Source organism: Tachysurus fulvidraco, chromosome 14, assembly GCF_022655615.1.
Source record: "Tachysurus fulvidraco isolate hzauxx_2018 chromosome 14, HZAU_PFXX_2.0, whole genome shotgun sequence".
Taxonomy (NCBI): Eukaryota; Metazoa; Chordata; class Actinopteri; order Siluriformes; family Bagridae; genus Tachysurus; species Tachysurus fulvidraco.
The window spans coordinates 14,302,881-14,315,439 of record NC_062531.1 but is presented as its reverse complement, the minus strand read 5'-3'; the positions used below and the strand labels follow the sequence as shown (position 1 = coordinate 14,315,439).

General features: G+C 36.3%; 1 protein-coding gene across 2 annotated transcripts in view; it reads left to right on the top strand.

Moving 5' to 3' along the window:
* The window catches only part of fbxl17 (F-box and leucine-rich repeat protein 17), a 208,727-nt gene extending 203,369 nt beyond the window's left edge, over positions 1-5,358 (top strand). The window contains exons 10-11 of one of the 2 annotated variants that reach the window (XR_003443863.2): positions 2,881-4,559; positions 4,636-5,358. Coding sequence is in view for 1 of the 2 variants with exons in the window: in XM_027167168.2 (XP_027022969.1) it covers positions 2,881-3,018 (138 nt within the window). In the remaining variant the exon portion in view is untranslated. Of the gene's footprint in view, positions 1-2,880 lie in introns of both variants that reach the window. The other variant, XM_027167168.2, reaches the window with a different exon arrangement.
* Positions 5,359-12,559: the final 7,201 nt, after the last annotated feature.

The window sequence follows — 12,559 nt, the reverse complement described above, 5'->3', positions numbered from 1 at the left end:
CCAGCATGCAGTGCTCACTCTGACTCCTGCCTGCTCTTCATTTGTACAAATACAGACGAAATGTCAGGAGCCAAAAATTGACTCGAGCATGGACACGTCCATCACACTCACTCGGCGTTCTTCCCAGCAAAACGTATCAAGCCCATTTCCCAGAATGTGATGTCAGCTCTCTGTATTCTAGAGGGTAATGCCTGTCCAGGTTTCCAACAGAAATAGTCACATTTCACTCCCCTCAGACTGTCTTATGTCATGTAGTGATTTAAGTGATCATTTAAGACTAAAAATGTTACGACAGCTTAAAATATAGACCTTGTTTAAAAAAAAACCTTCTTTACAGTTTAAGTCTCGAATTCAATCACAAGTCAATACTTCCAGGCTAAGTCCCAGTCAAATGCTGAGCTTTCTCTCTCTTAGCCTTTATCAAAGCCACACTCACACATTTCAACATTTTACTGCTGTGGATAGAGCACAGGCAGCTTTAGAGCGTTGTAAATCTTTGTGTTTATGCAGTCTGGTAGGGAGATCCAGCACTGTGTGATCCCTGCATACTCCAAAACACTTTTAAGCATTAACCAAAATCTGTGTGGCAATGGCCTTTAGCTACAAACTTATTTTGTGTGTCTGTGTGTCCATCTGTCCATCTGTTTTTTTTTAATAGGCATTTGTTACTTTCATTTTTCTTTTCTACTTTCCCTTTTCCCTATTTTTGCCATATTGTAGCTCTAAGCTTGGTATCGTCCACATGAAGAAATAATCTGTTGTGTTTGTTAGATCTCATTCAAGACTGGAGGCATAAATATTTCATTCAAAGCTCTTTTAATATTAGCTTGATCTTTTTTCCTTTTCGTATAATCACGTTAAGTGTTAGGGTAGCCGGATTTGCGCTGCAGCTCTTACTGAGATCTGTCAGTTTTATGAAGTGTTTTAGTGAGCTGAATGCTCGGTAAGTTGTTGGTAAAAAGCTAATTCAGACCCCAGTAGTACATTTATATCACCAAAATGGGTCTTTAGACTCAGCAATAAAAACAAAAGCATGGTAATGTCTCTTATGAAAGTTGTTATATGTGCACTGTGCTTATTATAGCTGTGCAAAATGGGCATTGTGTATGGCTCACACATTGCATATTTAAGCACTTTGAAGTCCTGTAGTTCGGGGCACAGACATAAAACAGGATCAAGATATTGAACAATATATCAATCCAGTATGGCCCGGCTCAGCAGGAAGCTGGATAATTCATGCATATGAGGAGATATTGGCTTCTTTACAATAGGACATGTATGGCGAGTATGGTACAATAAGGTGCCACAGTTGTGAGTGGATATTAGATTTCACTCTGTCCTTGGTCACAGCCATGCACTGCCTGTCAAACAAGATTAACAAGGCCTCTGATCCTGAGATTAAAGTCTTTGAAGATAAAAAATGAACAAGTATAATAAGAAGAGTTTCAGCAAATCAGGAACCCCAACCTCAGATATGTGAAAGATTAAAAACATCAATCTCTGTTGTAACGGCATTTCATATAGATCTTGTGTAGCTTCAGCAGTGTGCACAGTGCCCTGAGCAGCTGGGCTTTTAACACTGTCTACACATGATATAAGATGTAGTAACAGAAATGTAAACTTGACAAAATATAAAATAGAATAGAATTTACACAAATGAGCCACATTAAAAGTTTAAACTCACTTGATTCTTAACACTGTGTGCTGTGGCCTTGTTGATCAGTGACTTATTATTCAGCGACACTGTTGATTGAAAAGAAAAAGATCTTTAATCGAAAAAAAAGGTTCATTCCTGTAAAGCTAGTTATTATTTTGTTGTTGACTATATTTTATCATCTGTTGGGGAAATAACTTATTCAGGGCAGAACTAAATCACAAACTAACAAACTGCAATGTGTAAGATCTTTCTTATTACTTTTAAATTAAATAATAACAATATAATATATACAATTATACATATATATATATATATATATATATATATATATATATATATATATATATATATATATATATATATATATATATATATATAATGCACACCCACACACACACACACATACAGTCTCTTGTGATTTTTTTGACAGTTGCACATTTTACAATGATCTTGACCAATAACAGCTCTAGAAGTTTCTTGCATACCACAACGATAGCACAATGACACTCTTACACAGAAGAGGTAACAGGCATGAGCTTAACTGTTTGTATTTTCATACATTTTTTTTTTTTTACACTGACAGGTATTTTAAGTCACTCTGTGGAGTTTTACCCTTTTGTTTTATCCTTCCCATGATAGAAATGTCATTTTCATTCTGAAAAGATTTCCGATTGCATATGATGAAGAACAACTACAGAGCCTCCTCTGGGGATTGGGCTGTTCATTTGTAATCCGAATGCCACGCTGTTGACATTGTACAAGATGAAAGTTAAAGGGTGGAAAGTTGTTTCGACTCATTGCCTCAGAGGACGAGGGTAATTATCTCAGCGAACAGCCGAGGCGTCTGTGTTCTCTCCAGGTCCCACATTACAAGTGCTGTTATTCAGAAGATGTAGGTTTGTAATGCTGTTGATGCTGTGCAAATGGAATGGTAATGTACAGAAAATGCTGTTTCCTTCATGCATGACATTGGATCAGTAGGTCACGTCATAGGCTGGATATTTAATAATATATTTATCCATCCATTTACTTATTTATTCATTTATTTCTGTTTCTGCTCACAGGGTAAAAATGGTGATTGTCTTTACATTTCAGTTATTGTGTTGAATGTCAAACGTTTTCTGCAAATCTCTCTCTCTCTCTCTCACACACACACACACACACACATACATTTACACTAGTGTTTTTATCAATTTTGTCTTGTGTTCTGTGTGTTTCTCTAGGTGAGCGAGGAGACAGTAGAGAGACTGGTCCTGCAGTACCCACACATTGTGTTCAGCACAGTGATGCAGGACTGTAAGCGAACTCTGGAAAGGGCCTATCAGATGGGCTGGAGCCCCAACACCTCCACTGCATCCTAGCTATCTATCACACACACACACACACCTATATTCAGTCATATCAGTAAAGATGAACTGCTGTTTGCCTTCCTTTTTCAGCACAGCTAGTTGAATTTCAAAGCATTAACATTGTGCTGGTACAATTTCAACGGGCTAGTATTGATTTGTTTGCAATTTACTTTATTATTAACTTTCCTTTTTTTTTTTTTTTTTTTTTTTTTTGAAAAACTATTATCATAAGCAGATGTTAATATTTACAGACTTTAGTCATCCAAAACAAACATCTTGCTAGCACATGCTCATCCTTTTTCATGCAACTGTGTGCAATCCAAGCATTACTGTCTGAGGAATAGTTTATCTCTTGGGAGTTTTATTTGTGTTCATCACAAAACCTGTACTGTTAAACACCCACCATATTCTTCCAGAATTTCAGTCCATGATTTATGACAATATTCTCATAGAAATGCCACCGTGAAGTTTAGTAACAAGTCATTGCTTGACTACACAGATACACAGATTTTTCAGTAATGTTTTGAACAGTTATTCTGGTTATCTTATAGTTGAAACTGATTTCTTTATTGTGGACCGGACTCAATAATATCTACCTTTTATGGTACATTTGTTTCCGGGTGTTTCAGTCCAGTGAAGTAGGCAACCTCATCACATATAAATCTAACTCAGCGTTCATAGTAAAAACAGAATATTGGGCTTGTGATATATCCAGGATTATAGGGAGTGTTATAGAAAATATTACGTGTTATGTTTAAACCCTCTGTTCTTCTTTCCTTTAAAAAAAAAATGTTGTTTAACCCTTGTGATATTGTACACGGTGGTTTGAAGTTGCTTTTGGCTGTTGAGAACTTTTGGAGAAAAAAAAATAACAACAAAAAAAAACAAGGGTTCTTCAGTATGGAATTTTGCATAACCTTTTATTCATATGCTGCCAGGCTACTGTATTTGCCTGCGATCTGACTGAGATGTGGAATGATAACTCTTCCATTTGAAGTAGAAAGAATACTCCCTACCACACACACACACACACACACACACACCTCATTTCCATAGCTGGCCTGTGATATACTCTTATGCAAACCAGGGTATTTTCCTATTGTGTAAGAAACAGCTACAGCCAGTTCTCATAGCTGCTGCACTGCATCATGTTCTAAGGGGAACCACAGGTCTTAGTGAACATTTTCCTTTTGCTGTACTTAGGGATTAGAGTCAATTAAACCATACATTTCTAATTCAGTATAGGCTCCTAGACTGTTTGTACCTAAGTGTGTATGTTCCCTTCATGAGTGTGTGGAGTTTTTGAGGCCAGATTTTGATTGAATAATTGAATGGGGTGAATGAAATAAGGAATAAAACCTTCCTTTCCTTGTATTTTGCTTTTGTGCTCTGTTTTATCTGAGACCTCCCGTTGTCATTATGTTACACAGACAGGCTTGGCATTTACTAACCTAACCTTTTTGTCCTTTTTTTCAACCATTCTGCCAGAACAAGAGGATTTGTTTATTCCCTTTGGGAATAATTTGTCAGATTATGACATAAATATAAAGATGGTAATCAAGTCCTTACCAACACACCATCTTCAAATGTTGTCTTTTCCTCCGTAACAGAGTTCCCTCTTTATCCTAGCCAGGAATGCACCCCTCATGGGACACCAATGCATTGAGGAGCATTCAAACACAGTCCACTTCTCAGCCTGTTTTTAGGAAGTGGAAGGAACAAAACAAGGGGAGAACATGAAACTCTGCACAAACAGAAACCCGAGATCAAGATCAAACCCCGAAGCCTAGAGCTGTGAGCAACAACACTAACCTCCACCGTGCTGCTGTTAAGTATTTAAATAAACACAGGGCTTAAGCGTATATAACTGTGCTTTTTCTGAATCCAACGAAGCTCTAATTCACATCTAATCAGGTTTCTCTTCAAGGTCATGTTGTTGTCTTTCACTGATGATCACAATGATGCATATATAAACAGATGCACTGTTCAGAGTCTCTTATTCAACATGTTCGCTCAACTGAGATCTTCTCTGCTACCATTTCTCTCTTATTTTTTCATCACAAATCATTTATAAAAACAATCAAAACAATTCAGAATACAGTCCATTTGGTTTAATAAAGCATTTCAATAATAGGCACAAAAACTGTCACAATTATTCACTTCTTAATTAAATATAAACATAACTCCTTATATATAAACCCTTTAGCTTTAAGAACATTAATTAAAATTATTCTGATTTTATCGATATCACAGTAATTCTCTTTTTGTTTTTTAGTAAAAAAATGTTTATTATTCTGTCTCTGTTCACTATTTTATATTATATGTATTATGTATTAAAGGCAGATGGTTGTATATTGGTTTGTCATGCAAGTCTTCCCCTATTTAATGTAAACTCTCACTTCTATAATATATATTTTTAAAACAATACTCTGATAACTCATTACTTTTCCACTCTGAAGGCTGTCTAGGGTCTGAACAGCACTTTTTCAAATATTATCCTTCATCTTAGGGATGAAGTCTGCATGGACAGTTTGCTCAGTTAGTCAAGGATTTTTTTATAAACCTGTAGGTCTTCAAAAATTGAATCACTTCATGGTGTTTTCCTGTCTCTGGGTGATCAATATTCTTGTTTGGACTGATTAAAATACAGAATCTTTATTGTAGCCATAAGCATAAATAATAATTTTGCACCTTCACCAAACAGAATTGAACGATTTCTAAATAATAATTCTTATAATTCTAATAATTTTTTATTTTTATTTTTTTAATTTTTGCGGACATACACAGTGTATTACCACAGTTGCAAAATGAGATAGGAAATCTTTTAAGCGAAGAAACACAAAACCACCACCTACCCTCCCCCGAGGCCACAAGGAAGAAAGAATGAGAAAAAACAATAATAATAATTAAAATAAAAAGATAAAATCAAATAATAAATAAAAGTTTCTAAATAAATAAAAAGGGGTCTCAAGAGTTGTCCTCTAATAAGGCTCTAATGAGAAGGTCCAGATGGTACTGTGGTGTTCTGAATAAAACCCAATATAGGGCTCCAGATTTTATAAGCGAGTGAGCGAGTTTTTTTATGAGCGAGTGCGTTTTTTAAGGTGGATGCATTGCAATACCCCTCGTATCCGATCCTCGTGTGATTGGGGGAAGCATGTTTCCGTTTGAGTAGAATGGCACACCTAGCCAACAAGGTGGTAAAGGCAATGATGTCACATGTTGTGGATGATACAGGTGAGGGAGCGGGAAGACCAAACAGGACTGTTAATGCGTTAGGGGCAATGGTGGTGATAGGAGCCTGTGAGAGTTTTCCAAAAATGTCTGACCAGTAGCCCATTAACATCGCACAACCAGAACATACTGTATGAAGGTGATCAACCAGAGATTACTAATTCTTTTTCAAGGTAGATATTTTCACAAAGAGACTTCACTGACCACCATGGAAATGTGTCTTACTTGCAAGGGTAACCAAAATGATCAAGAAAGACAGTAACTGTGGTCTCTGAAACAATATCTTAGCAAAAAAAATACATTGTACAGCGTACATGGCACTCAGTACTTGGACTTTGGTAATCTGAATTAAGAGGTGATGCTCCTCTGTGCTCATTAGCCACAAATCATTCTGTGTTTGTGCTCTGAGTCTTGACTTTCAAATTCTGCTCACCTCCACACTCATTAACTGAAGAGCGTGAGGCACTCCGCCTCTTCCCTTTGAATGTCGGATGAGGAGGCATTTAAAAAGGCTCTTTACCCTCGTCAGAGCTGCTTTTAACTTGTAATGACTGTGGTGAAGTGGAAGCCATGCCACCAAAATCATTTCTGGCAGCTTAAATGTGAAGCACAGTAAATGAATTCATCAATGCAACTCTACACTGGCAGCAAATATTGCATTTGTGATAATAACAAATTATTGAAGGTCCAATTTTCCAAGCCAGTCCACCTGACGCTGGCATCTTATTTAAGCTTTTTAAAGCAAGGCATCATTTATGACATCAGAATCAACTGGCTAGAACCTGGTTCAGTTTATTGACAGTATGTTTGCATGAACCAATATGTGCAACTTTTTAGACATCTCTGCATTATAAATAGCAATATAATTACCATCTTGTTTCAGACACTGTTTGGACTCGATACTATTAGTCATGCTTCATTTAAATATGTATAAATGAGAAATAGCACAGTAACTAAATTTGTATTAACTTGTAATGTAAGCTTTAGCTAAACTGCCATTTGAATTATACAGACAGAAATGCCATTTTAACCGAATATTGTATGTCTTTTGCTAGAATTTGTTTCTGGTCAGATTCTGAACTTGATGTCTGGAGATTGAGACATTTGTTGCTTTTAGTAAATGTTTTGAATAGAAGAAAGTACTGACCATTGACACGTTACAGGAAAAAAAACAAAAAACTATAAAGTGTCTTACTTGCGGTGGTTTTGGGCCACCACAAGCTGTCAGAGCAGCTGTAATGCCCCTTTGGCACAAATACTACACTTCTTTGGAACTATACAGAAGGAATAAAGACCATTCACCAGCAGATGAAAAGACGTTTCTTCAGTTGATGGTGATGCAGAGTGCTGTCTACACATCAATCCCAAATCTCCAATCCATGTTCAATTGGGTTAAGATCTGATGACTGAAGGCCATAGCATGTAATTTCATTTTCTTATTTGCATAATTGCATGTTGCAGTACAGCTGTATGTATCTGCATATGTTGTGTTTCTGTTTGGGTGACAAATTTCCTTCGTGTCGTTTATCACCAGCTTCAGTGTTTTGAGGTTTGATGACATTTAAAAGTGATTACGTGTTCAAAGGTCTAGGGATTGAAGCCAGATTTATCATTTGAGTTAAAAAAAAAAAAAAAAAGAACGAGCGTCAAGTATTTCACCAGTCTATACAGTGTTAGTGCCCTTTCTTTAAAGATGCATTTGATAAGTGCAAGAGTAATGGTTTTAAAGTGATACTAATCCCCTGTGTGACAGATGATAACAGATAATAAATGAGTGAAGTACATGATGTTCTTGTCAAATACTGGAGTGGTTCATGAAGGCTTTCTGTGATTTATTTCTTTATAATCCACAATAGAACCTAGATATACTCAGTATAAAGCTTTGCCTTTAGCAGGCAATTGCATTGCTGTTATAGAGATCCACTTGTAGTTAAGAGAACAATGTAATCACAGCTAAAAGGAAACTGATTTTTTTATGCAGTGGTGTGATAATGAACCAGTGTACTGTAGGACACAATGGAGCAATAAGAATCATCAGCTTGAAATGGAAAGGTTACACCTGAATTCACTTGAAAATGGCAAACGTGTGCTCGATTGTTTCTGGTTTGTCATTTCATTTGATGCTGCACTGCCTCAGAACAGAATCCATACCTTATATTAAGGTATCATATCACTTATACCATGAGCTCATACTGAGGTTTCAGAATTTTAGTGGTCATAAAAAAGAAAATGGCTACCAAGTGATATCGGGTTGCATAAAATCATGTAGATACAGACCAGCAGCTTCTGTAAATGTTCACATTAACCATCAGAATGAGGAGAAAATACACCCTCAGTGATTTTGACCGTGGCGTGATTGTTGTTGCCAGATGGGCTGGTTTGAGTATTTCTATATCTGCTGATCTCCTGGGGATTTCATGCACAACAGTCTCTAGAGTTTTACTCAGAACAGCATAATAATGAAAAAATATCCAGTGAGCAGCAGTTCTGCAGATGGAAGCACCTTGTTGATGAGAGAGCTCAATAGAGAATGGTCAGACAGTTAAAAGCTGACAAAAAGACTACAGTAACTCAGATAATAACTCAGAATGAAAAGCATCTCATAATAAACATGTGTCTTGAGGTGGATGAGCTACAACAACAAAACAACCACATCGGATTCTAACTTTTGTCACAACAAAAAGCCGAGGCTGCAGTGAGTACAAGCTCACCAAAAGTACAATAACTATCTCAATTTCTGCTGAGGGTCACAGATGGAAGGGTCACATTCTGGCACCAACAGCATGAACCTATGAACCTAACCTGTAAATTAACAGCCCAGGTTGGTGGAGGTGGTGTACAGGTGTGGGAAATGTTATCTTGGCTCACTATGTATCTGTTCATATGCATTTCTTTATGGAAACAATTGACCATCTCCCAGTGGCTTCTTCCAGCATAATAATGTACCATATGACAATAAAAGTCATGTCGTTATATGAAGGAAATGCCTTTCAGTAACACTCATTTCTTATTATATTGTTTAATTGAAACACCTGTATATTCAAACACAACCCATAATTGTGGTTTTCCTAATCGGCCCACTAAGCTACTGATGTGTCTGAGGATATCTCCAGCCATAATCACAGAAATGTCATTATTAATACAATACAAAAAAAATAATTTCAGATGTTTCCTATTAAGATTAAGGCTGAACTTGCAGTTGAATATTGACATTTTGACTAATTCAGATCTGGTACACTATTATATCCAACCTTGATGTTAGCATGAACAATGGTGAAAATGTCAAGTAAAAGCCAGTGTTCATTTTTGCACTTGACAAAAAGGGAGTTTTTGCTGCCAGGCATTCAAAAACTAATATGACCGTTGTTGCTATATTTTTGAATGAGCAATTTCGGTACCTCATTTCGTCGTGTTCCTCTAAAGAGAAGGCATGACCAGGTGAGAGCGGTCCGCTCAGGTTAAAGCACTAGGGCTGACTGTGAGCATGGATTAATGGCTGAAATTTTAGCTGTGAATTATTGGACCGAGACCTCCTTAAAGATACCAGAGTCTTTTGTAGGTGAACATTGCTTTTATTGTTCACTGATTGATGATAGGAAATCTTAAGTAAATGTGGCTCAGTTCTCATTTGGCGTTTTGGGCTGTTCCTGGATGAATTGTTTTATATCTTTTGGATTTCTTTATGTTTACTTTTCTAGGGATTTTTTTTGTGTGTTTTTTAATTGTGTCTGTAGCTGGATGAAGTGCACATGTACAGTACTGTATATGGGTGCGTTTACTTCTCCTGCTCAACATTAATTTTCATTTCACCACACAAGCTACAAGTCAATAGCTGGTTTTAGTTCAACTTCCCCTAGGCCATAATTTGATTTGCTGCTCTCCAGAGGCCTTTTATGAGGTTTCTCACCATCAAGCAGCCATGGCAGATATTACTGAATACAGTGACCTTTGAGAGGAAATAATTTGATTATAGACACAGAAAGATCGATTGTTTTATAGACTAAATTGAGTTTGAAATCCATTCCTACCACGTGTATGTGCACCATGACTTATTGTCTATTATTATGAAAAGACAACATGCCCTTAATGAAGGAGAATGTTAACAATTTGGGTTCTGCTAATGGGCTGTTAATGGTTCGGACATTATTGGGCCATATATCTCAGAAGAGAGGATTAAATTTGTAATGATATCATCATCATCATCATTAATATATTCATATTATAATAGGTCCACCTTTTCAGATCCGAGTTAGAATACTTTCATATTAGAGTGCTCTTAAAATTCTATGGATTGAAATGGAGAGTCAGCATTCCTGCATGTTAAAGTGGATAGTTGTAGTGACCTTATTACTGAACAGGGAAGAATGTAAATGGCATTTACCTGCAGAAAACTCAGGGGTTTTCCCCAAATACTACCTTCTGCTCTTTACAGAAAACCATGTACTGAGACATGCACACTGAATATATTAATAACCAGTGTAATAAGATAACCAAGACGTCTGCTCAGATCCTATATGTTTCCATTGGATTTCATAAGATTTCATTCCAAAATTCTTCAAATGGTGAAGTAAGCATTTCCATGTTTGTTCTATAAAATACAGACTTTTTTAAATTAAATTGGAGGTGTCAAATTAAGACCTAAAGAGTTTTTTGTCATTTCTGTCACTGTGATATCAGAAGAGTTTTTCCCAGACTAAAACATAGAGCAGAATCCCACTAAATAGAAAAGAATGTACTACGACATCTTCCAAACGATTCCTCCAAATAATTAATCCATTAAAAAGCTAATATCAATGATAGTATCCACAGATATTGTAATTTTATCAATGTTTTTCCATGAGATGATAAAATGTCTTCTGTTTATAAGCTAGTTGCTTTTGAGGGGATAGACATTTATCTACTTTTAATCACAGAACATTTTAAGCTGCACATTTCACTGATCGTAATAAAGTGTTTATTTAAACAGTAATACGATGGCCTTCATTAACTGTTTATTTATCCTTAACTGTGTTAATCAGCGGCAGATTTACAGATCAGCACACAGCCTATCAATTGTTCATTAGCTCTGAATTGTTCTTTTTTTAACCTCTTCTAAAGGAAAACAAAGCAGGAACATTAGTTATTACACAACAAATGCTATTAACTGACTTGTTTTCCACTGTCTTTTTTCTCCAATCAAGTCTGTGTTATGCAATCAAGTTGTAATGCTAGTAGTTCTCCGGCCAGCTATGGGTAGGATTTTGGGTTTACCTTTTGAGTCTATAGTTTATATTTGGAATAGGGAATTTGTAAGCATTAAGAAATACATGAATACACACACTGGCTGCTTTATTTAGAAGACCAGTAAATCTGCACATTCATACAATTATCCAATCATGTGGCAGCAGCATAATGCATACAACCATACAGATACAAATCAACAGCTTCAGGTAATGTTAACATCAAACATCAAAATGTGGGCTTTCTGTGACGTTTACTGTGGCATGGTGGTTGGTACCAGATGGGCTGATTTGAGTATTTCAGAAACTGCTGATCTCCTGGGTATCTTATACACAACAGCCTGTAGAATTTACAGAGTGGTGCAGAAAACAAAAATATCCAGTGAGTGGCAATAACATGGGTGGATGGAATTTTTTGGTCATGAGAAAATGAGCCAGACTAGTTTTTAGCTGATAGAAAGGACATAGTAACTCAATTAGCGAATCTTTTACACACTTGTCTCTGAGTTATATTCATTTGTAGGTCATATTTTAAGTGTTGAGCTTTAAATGGTTCATATACACCAGGACTCTCATATTTTATCCACATAAGGCCAGTGTAGCTGCAGGCATTCATTCCACCCAAATTGGAGGCACACTTGACAGCTGATTGGAGATCATGATGAACTAATTAAACAAGTGGGATCAGGTAGAATCAGACTCCTGGTGGTTGGAATGAAAACATGGAGTTACACTGGCCATTAGCAGATATGAATAAAGCCTCTGATCTATGCCACTAGCTTAATGTACATTTAAGTGCAACAAAAGTTGCAATAATTGTTATTATACTATAATGATATTCTACTACTGCTTTTATTATTAAAGTGAAACTGACTACTGTATCAGCTATATCAGTATCCAGGACTGTATCTTCTCATTAGGACTTAATAGAAAGCAGCAAATGACCCAAATAGTCAACCCTGTTTATTATGGGTATAACAGTCAGACAGTTTAAGTGATGCAACAATTTGAAGGGCAATAACTGAAATTAACTGCAGCAACTTTGATATGGAACATGTGAGTGGGATGAAAATACCTTAAAGTTTCTCAAAGCAAGATCA